Source organism: Camellia sinensis, chromosome 11 (assembly GCF_055761805.1).
Source record: "Camellia sinensis isolate YWXY chromosome 11, ASM5576180v1, whole genome shotgun sequence".
Classification (NCBI taxonomy): Eukaryota; Viridiplantae; Streptophyta; class Magnoliopsida; order Ericales; family Theaceae; genus Camellia; species Camellia sinensis.
Window position 1 is genome coordinate 35,548,142 of NC_138971.1, and position 9,093 is coordinate 35,557,234.

At 46.5% G+C, this 9,093-nt stretch overlaps 1 protein-coding gene across 1 annotated transcript; it reads right to left on the minus strand.

Annotated features, from left to right (window-relative positions):
• Nucleotides 1–1,954: 1,954 nt before the first annotated feature.
• Nucleotides 1,955–2,500, minus strand: LOC145802261 (uncharacterized). Its single transcript, XM_082894942.1, has one exon. The coding sequence runs from the start codon at nt 2,498–2,500 to the stop codon at nt 1,955–1,957; it is 546 nt and encodes a 181-aa protein (XP_082751068.1).
• Between the last annotated feature and the right edge of the window lie 6,593 nt (nt 2,501–9,093).

A 9,093-nucleotide genomic window follows, 5' to 3' on the forward strand; every position in this document is an offset into this window, starting at 1 on the left:
TTGACATGAAAGTTACACACTTGATTCTTTGGGCCATCATGCATGGAAATGCGTGATTGGCGGTCCGAGAATCGAGACACATGCCCTTTTGAGTCACAAACATGATAGGGGACATGATTGGTGCATACATTGTTTGAATTGTATTGCCATGCAAGTTCTGTCCTCTGCTGCTGTGAGTTGCAGGTTCTGTAGGCATTCTTTGCCGACCGGCAGTATACATTGCCGACCGGCAGTAAATCACTAGCCGATGGATTCATTTTGTGCCGGTGACCACAATTCACTGCCGGTGGTAATTCTACTCAGCCGGTGGTGATTCCCAATATCCAGAGAAGCATCCTTGAGACTTTGGCAGTCTTTAGAGAGGCAGAGCAGGGAAAACAGAGGCAGACTATGCATGGCCGTGCACTTCCGAGCAGGACCCGAGCATGCGCTGCATCTGGCTCTCCTCCCGAGGCAGTTTACTGCTTTTCCTTGTTTAAATTAGTTTGTTAACTGATTAGGCAATTTGTAATATTTAATTAGCTTGCGTAGTTAATTAATTTGTATTATTTATTTGGTCCCTCCGGGCGAGGGCAAATCTGTAATAAGTGTGTGTGAGTGGTGTGTATGTCTTCCAATCCCCACTTCTTTCTTCCCTTTTATTTACCTACTTTGATGGTTAGTATTAGGGCATCTTTAAAATTAGCATACCTTATGTAATGCATGCGTGCATTCATACATTTGCCTTGCACGCACCAGGCTCGGCACATCATTCTAACTACATTTGTACTTCAATTTCAAATTCAGTACGTGATAGTTGTAGCATTTCACGTACCATGTTTAGGTTAGCCGAGCCTATCTAATTGCATCCTGTATGTGTTGCATTAGTCAATTTGACATGAACTAGTATCACGCATGTTTGCTAACTAGTTTGTTGTTTCGGCACGGAGTACGATGTAAGTATTTATGCTTTAGCATCATCGCATGCGTGTGAGTGCTATCATGACAGTATGCTTACCATGTGGCTAGATGCTTATGTGTTATAAACTGTTTGAATGCCTGTGGGTGAAGGTTGGATTGTTTGAGTTGGGAAAACTAGTTGAAATCCGTATTTTAGCCTACCTGCGAGTAGCAAATTCCAAAACATTTTTCCAAAACAAACGGATATGCAATGCTTATTTCCAAATTAGGCAATCTAGTCTATACTTGTTTGCTGTGCGCATAATATAGTAATTCTAGGCTAATAAATGGAATAAGAACACATAACGTTTTCAAAAACGGATATCACGGTTAGTAGAGGCCGATCTTCGGATCGGGCGAGAGGGGTTGCTCATAGCTGACCTTCCCCAATCGTACCCTAGCTCCCGAGCCGAGACAACTCCGGTGATGACGGACATGTGGCCTTCGGCACCGAGTCAGGGTTTCCTAAATTCCCCCGTAAAAAATATTTAGGTGGCGACTCTGTATCTGGCAAAGCAGTCCATGTTTGGCACTTCTTTTCAAAAAAATCTATTTTCTCGAAACGATTTGCCGGATTTGGACTCTTTGGTTCAAGATTAAGAACCGTGACGATTTGAGAGTCCGAGCTGTAGTAACCCCAAATGGACGGAACGGGACTCACCCTCCCGGGGCGTTCGGGGACGTCTACAAAAGGCCAAGGACTCGTGAGAGGAAGGAGTTCTCTAGTCGGCTAATGAATTTAGTGTGCGAACTTCTGGCACTTCTCGCATTTTCTCATATATTTCTTGGCATCTGCCTGCATGAACAGCCACCAGTAGCCTTGCGAAATAGCGTGGTAGGGTAATGATCTCTCACCGATGTGGCTTCCACACATTCCTTCGTAGATCTCGTAAAGAAAAGCATCGACTTTGTTTGGGTCAACGCACTTGAGGTATGGACTGGTGAATGACTTCTTATACAAAGTGCCAGATGGAGAGAACCAAAACTGCTCAGGCTTCACCCGAATTTTGTGTTGTTATTTCTTGTTGGTTGGCAAGATCCTTTCCTTAATGAAAAGGATGATAGGGTCCATCCAAGAAGAACCTAGCTTGGCGCAGAGAACGTTTGTCTGCTCTGAGCCTTCAATGCTGGGTCTTGGGAGGAACTCAATCAAAAGAGGGCTGGGGGTTGATTTGTCGGACATGGAAACTAAACCGGCCAACTCATCTGCCCGGCTGTTATCTTCTCGACCAATTTGTTGAACTCTTATGGCTTGAAACTTCTTGATTCGTTCTCTCACCAAAGTTTGGTATTTGGCCATTCTGTCATCTTTGGCTTCATATTCTCCAGATACTTGGTTTACAATGAGTTGGGAGTCGCTGTAGACCATTAACTTAGATGCTCGCAATTGGAGCACACTTTTTAGTCCGGCTAATAGTGCTTCGTACTTGGCCTTGTTGTTTGATGCTGGAAACCTGAGCATGATGGAATGTTCGATGGTTAGTCCATCTGGCGAGATCAAAACTACACCTAGCCCGGCTCCATGTCTGTTCGAAGCGCCATCAACAAAAAGTTTCCACATTTTGCCGATAAAAAGCTTCCAGCATTCTGAGGGGTCCTGGGATGTTTGAAGGTTTAAGCGATCATAAATGCTCGGCTACTTGGCTTTTTCTGCTGGAAGCGCGCCGTTGACAATTGCAACAAACATTCCTTTATCCCCCCTTGGTGATGCGGCGCTGGATTTAACAGGTTGACCCGTTGTTCCCAAATCCAACGTCGCATTGCTAGGCTGAAGTGAACCTTCAAGTGATGGGTTTGTAGATGGATGCGCAACTTCCGTGTCACCATCAAGATTCGGTTGGAGGAAAGGCTGTGCAATTTCCGCCGTGCTTACCCCCTTCAACACAGTTGCGTTGGTAAGATCCACCAGGCAAACCGGGCGAATTCCATGCGAGTATTCCACAACGAAGTCGGCCAATGCTTGGTCTTTGATGGCAGTTCAGGGTCGAAACTTGACGTCGAATTGCCCCAACTCGACTTCCCATTTCAGAATTCGGCTGGAGAAGTCCGCCCGCTCAAATAAGGCTTGCAAAGGGAACTCGGTTAGCACCATGATCGTGTGAGCATGGAAGTAGTGTGCCAATTTCCTAGAGGTCATCATTAGTGCCAAAACAAGTTTTTCCAGCGGCAAGTATCTCGATTCTACCGGGAGCAAGGTTTTGCTTAGGTAGAAGATTAGTAGATGTTGGGTGCCCTCTGTTCGGACAAGCATCGCACTAACAGCATGTTGAGAAGCAGCTAGATAAAGGTAGAGTTCTTCCCCGTGCTTCGGCCTGACCAAGAGTGGAGCGGAAGATAGATATGTCTTTAGCTCGGCCAAGCTCTGTCCCATTCTTCGTCCCATGAAAACTTGGACTTCAAGGCTCGGAAGAAAGGGTGGCAATGATCTGATGACCGGCTTATAAATCGGTTAAGCGCAGCTACCATCCTGACAAGATGTTGCACGTCCTTTGCCAAGTTGGGTCGCTCCAATTCCTGTATGGCTTTGATTTGGGAGGGGTCCACCTCGATGCCTCTGTTGGTGACCAGAAAGCCCAGGAATTTCCCTGACCCCACGCCGAAGGCACACTTGGATGCGTTCTGACGCAGCCTGTGTTGTTTAAGAATAGCGAACATCTCTCCTAGGTCGGCCAAGTGGTTGGCCTCACATTCTCTTTTGACCACCATGTCGTCGATGTAAGCCTCTATCGCGCAGTCGAGCAGTGGGGTGAACATCTTGGTCACCATTCTCTGAAAGGTTGCCCCGGCGTTTTTGAAGCCAAAAGGCATGACTCTGTAGCAGAACAATCCCCTCAGCATTGTAAAAGAGTTAATCTCCTGGTCAGGCTCATGCATGGCGATCTGGTGATAACTGCGGTATGCATCCAAGAAACTGAGTCGATTGTGTCCGGCTACAAGGTTCACCAATTGGTCGATTCTGGGCAAAGAAAAATTGTCTTTAGGGCAAGCTCGGTTGACCGTGTAGTCAACGCAGACTCGCCATTTCCCATTCTTCTTTGGTACCACGACCGTGTTGGAAACCCACCAAGGGTAGTGCACTTTCTAGATAGCCCTCACTTCAGGCAAGTTTTTGACATCTTCTACCACTACCTCAGCATGATGAAGTGCTGATCTCCACATTCTTTGAATGACGGGCCGAGCATCCGCAAAGACAATGAGTGGGTGGCAAATAAAGTTTGTTTTGATGCCAGGCATGTCGTAAAGCGTCTACGCAAACACTTCGATATTCGTTACCAAGAACTCCAACATCCCCAGCCGTTCTTGGGCAGTCAGGCTGGATCCTAATAGAAAGAACTTCTCAGGATGATCCTTGTTGATCCATACCTCCATCAAGTCTTCAACGGCCTTTTCTTCGGCCCTGGAACCCACATCATCCAGAACACTTTGATCTTCTGGGCCTTTGATCATTTGCATGAATCCTTTGGCTACACGGCTTCCATTCACGGCCACGAAACATTGCTTGGCCATGACTTGGTCGCCCCAAACCTCTTCAATCTTCCTTGTAGCAGAGGGGAACTGCATGACCTGGTGAAAGGTTGACGCCACTGCTTGCATGGTGTGAAGCCATCCTCTACGTAGGATCAGATTGTACATGGAGAGCACCTTTAACAACCAGAACTCCACCTGCTGCACTACGGACCTTGCTTTGACTGGAAAGATGATCTTTCCCTTGGGCCACTCTGGTTGTGAGTTAAAGCCAATCAATGGCGAAGTCGCTGGGGCCAAGTCATTATCACTCAGCTTGAGTTGCTTGAAGGCGTCATAGTAAATTATCTCGACTGAGCTACCTTGGTTGATCAAAATACGCCTAACGTCGAAGTCACTGACGCGTAGGGTAACCATCAGGGCATCGTTATGCGGCGTTTGAATCTGTTCAAGATCTCGGCTTGAAAAGCTGAGCACAACTTTACCTCAGTTTTGCTCTTTTTGATCGCGAGCTAGACAGATAGTACCTCCCTCATATGCTCTACTTTTTTGATCATCCCTCGGAGATTGCATACCCGTGCTGGCTCAATGATCCCATGGATCACATTGATCACGCCCTGAGGGGGTGCTTCTAGCGTAGCCAAACCATTTGGCTCTGTTAGGGCGTGGGGTGCAGCCTTGACACCTCCGTCAGTGTAATGGTCCAAGTGACTAACAGCCACTAACTCCTCCAAATGCTGTTTCAAAGACAGACAGTCCTTGGTATGGTGCCCTCGCTCGCCATGAAAGGTGCAGCGATACCGCAGATTGAAGCCCCTCTGTGCGTCGCCCAGTTTAGCTGGAAACTGGACGTACACCTCATCGCGGATTTTACTAAGGATACGGTAAATTGGGATCTTGAAAACTATGGTAATGCTTGTTCAGGCATTCAATTTTCTATTTGTATCTGTTGCGGCATCACGTGGGTAATCAGCTCGGTTGGTGCGACGACCTTTACCCCAGTTGCCATGGTCTGCACCGTGGTCTGATTCTCTTATGCAGTCACTCGGACGGTTTGCCTCCTCTCCGACTGAGTGAACTTTTCCAGCCACTCTTTTGTCCACTACCACAGGATTTGCCTTCGCGGTGGTCACAGTAACATCATCCTCTACTCAGACGTGCTCGTTAATGCGCTGCATCAATAGCTCCATGGGTGCTGGTTGATTCATTGTGAGCGAGTCCCTCAGTCTATGTCCAATCGGGAGACCGCGCTTGTAGTGGGTGATTGCTAGGTTGGTCGGGCAATCAAGGATTTCATTAAAGGTTTCCCAATACTTGGCATTGTACGCTTTGAGGAAGTCTCCTGGTTCCATCTTGATGCTCAAAATGTGGTCTACTTCCTTCTGCGTTTTGGTGTTGGTTTTGAATCGGGTCACGAAGGCTTCCGCCAGCTGCTGCCACCTTTCGATACTTTCCTCTGGCAGCCTCTCAAACTATTTCAGGCCCAACTCACCCAAACTTGACAGGAAAATGAGGCACATGAGGGCATCGTTACGCCTATATCCGGCTATAACCTGTCGGAAGTGGCTTACGTGCATGTATGGATCGGTTTTTCCATCGTAGAGAGTAAACATGGGTTGGTAAAAGCCCGCAGGGAACTGTGTGGTCTTTATCTCGAGGGAGAAAGGGGTGGCGCTCAGTCTTGCCAAGCCTCTGTCCAAAGGGACATGCACAACTGGATGTGATGGCGGTATTGCGACTTCTTCACTAGCGCGTCCTCCTATGGGATAACCGCTGCAGCGCCGGCACCCTTTGCGCCTCCTGCTGACATGCTCGTTCTTCCAATACGTCCCTCATGTCCTCCGAACGGGTGGAGTAGGAATATCTCAACGTCATCGACGGATGTGAGGGATGGTAACTGCTGTCTTGAGTGCAAGACTTCTTTGTTGGCGGGTCAGAGTCACCAACTCCATAACTTTTGGTGATGGAGACGGATGGTGTTCGCCTCTGGTTCTGGTTGCTTGAGCGATGAGGTTGGGTGCGCTCACTGTGGTTATCCACTCCAGCAACACCCTTCCCTTTGACCTGCCACTTTAGTGCCTCCATCTCTGCCACCATCCTTCGTATGATGGCGTCTTGATCTCTCAGCTTATGCTCTAGGCACTGAGCGTTCGATTACCTTCACCACCGTTGTCTATCGGGGCTTCGCGAGTGATCAGTGCTCTTTACGCAATTGTCGCGCACATCTCTGGGGAGTCCCCTTGGAGAGGTCTCCAGACCAACCATGGTAGGGAAGGTAGGAGGACCATTTCTTCTCCGAACGGACTCTGGAGTGTTGCCGTCGATGGCGGACAGAGGGACCTTGTCGTTGTTGTTTGACGTGAAAGATGATTGGAAGTTCTTAGAGGATAAGGTTTTGACTGTTCAATCTTCCCATAGATGGCACCAATTGTACAGGGGCCATATATCCGACGTTGCCCGCACTCCTTGTGTCCAAGCTGTGCCTCACTCCGATCGACCTGAGAACGCAATGACATTTAGCTACCCGATAGTGTGTTGCCAGAAAACCCCTCCGACGGTCAAGTTAGCACACTTAGAGAGAGAGATAAGAGAGGAGACAAAGTAGTAGGTAAGGGTGTTCCAGACCGAAGTATGGGGGTGCAGCATCGTTTATATACCGTCAGCGCGCGCTTCCGCGTCCATTTCCCTTTGGACATGAGGACCTGCTCTCCTCTCCCATTTCCTCACGTGTTAGTGCAAATATAGCTAAACACCACCTAACGAAACTGCCAAACCGCTTCAACGCGCACGGACAATCCAATCCCCTTCCTTCAATCTCGTGGTGCCGCATAACACTCTTAACCGAGCTACGCTTAACATGGAACCATGCCATCACATAATGACCGTGCTACTTGTCCAGTTTCTTTGATAACCCCACACCAAGGCTCAACCGAGCTCCTTAGTCATGACCGAGCATGAGCTCAGTCCAAGCCATTGAGCGGACTAATCTAGTCCGATTTTGAATAGTGATATCTCCCCCGGACCGACAATCCACAATCGTCCTAACTCAACCGGACTAAGGCGTTGGTCAAGTGTACACTCAATATTTGACCGAGCTGAGGGCTTCGACACCGGTCTAAACCAACTCAGCCCAATATTTGGTCGTAAAGCTCCCTCTTAAGATCAAACTCCTATAAGATTTTAATGATGGAGTCTATTCATCAATGTCAATGTCAATGGAGAACAGAACCATGGTAGATGAAGAAATTACAGTGGGCTTTGATGATGAGGCGTTGACTATAAAAAAGCTACTTGTTAGAGGGAAGAAGCAACAACAAATTATATCAATTGTTGGGATGCCTGGACTTGGTAAGACAACTTTAGCCAGAAAACTGTACAATGATCCTTACATCACACACTACATTCATAGTCGTGGATGGACCTATGCTTCTCAATTACCCAGAAAATAGATATGTTGTTGCACATTTTACGTTCTGTTAATGTCGACGAAATTGAAAACATGAGCAATGAGAAGCTAGGCAAAAAGTTGTACAAGCAATTAAAAGGCAAGAGATATCTCATTGTCATTGATGATTTATGGGATATTGGTGCCTGGGTCGATCTTAAAATGTATTTCCCCAATGACAACAATGGAAGTAGAGTTATGTTCACTAGTCGGCTCAAAGAAGTGGCTATGCATGCCTCACTTGATTGCCATCCTCATTGTCTACGTTTTCTCACTGAAGAAGAGAGTTGGGAGTTATTACAACGGAAGGTGTTTCATAATGAAAGTTGCCCTCCAAAAATGATTGAAATTGGGAAGCAAATAATGAAAAAATGTGAAGGGCTTCCACTTGCAATTGCTATAATAGCAGGACTTCTTGCAAAGAACATCAGGACACAAGAGTCGTGGAAACAAGTTGCCCAAAGTGTAAGCTCATACATTGTTAGTGCTCCAAACCAGTACTTGGACACACTAGCACTGAGTTACAATCACTTGCCTCGCCACTTGAAACCATGTTTTCTCTATTTAGGAGCATTTCCAGAAGACCAAGAAATCCCGGTGCAGAAGTTAATTTGTTTGTGGGTAGCTGAGGGGTTTATACGGAAAATTGAGCAGAGAAGCTTGGAGGAAGTAGTAGAGGATTACTTAATGGATCTAATTTAGGGAGGTCTGGTAATTGTTGCTCAAAAAAGGTTTGATGGTCGAATTAAAGCATGTCGCATGCATGATTTGTTGCGTGATTTATGCTTGAAAAAAGCCAGGGAAATTAATTTCCTACAGTGGACTCACAATTATAAAGACTCTTCCCCTTCTTCTTCAAGTAATTATGAAACAAATAACCAACGCCGCTTGTGCATCCTTTCATACTTGGAACCAAGATTTGGTCATATTCCCTTACAGTCTTATTCCCCAATGGTTGTTCAATCATTATTGTGCTTCAGTAATGAGTTTGAGAAAAAAATTAGTTACGATGACAATCTGTTTGGTGATACGTGCTCGTTTATTTGTTGGACCTTCATACTTCTTAGTGTGTTGGAAATATGCTATTATAATGCCTTCTTTCCAAGAGAATTAACACAACTTGTTAATTTGAGGTATTTGGCAATTAATTTGAAAGATTGCTGTGAATTACCACCTGCAATATCCAACCTCTTTAAGCTAGAAACACTTATTCTTATACGACGGAGTGAGGTTATTCTGCCATG

Coding starts and splice junctions, on each gene's coding strand:
- LOC145802261 (XM_082894942.1), bottom strand. CDS start 2,500: ATGTGGAAACTTTTTGTTGATGGCGCTTCGAACAGACATGGAGCCGGG.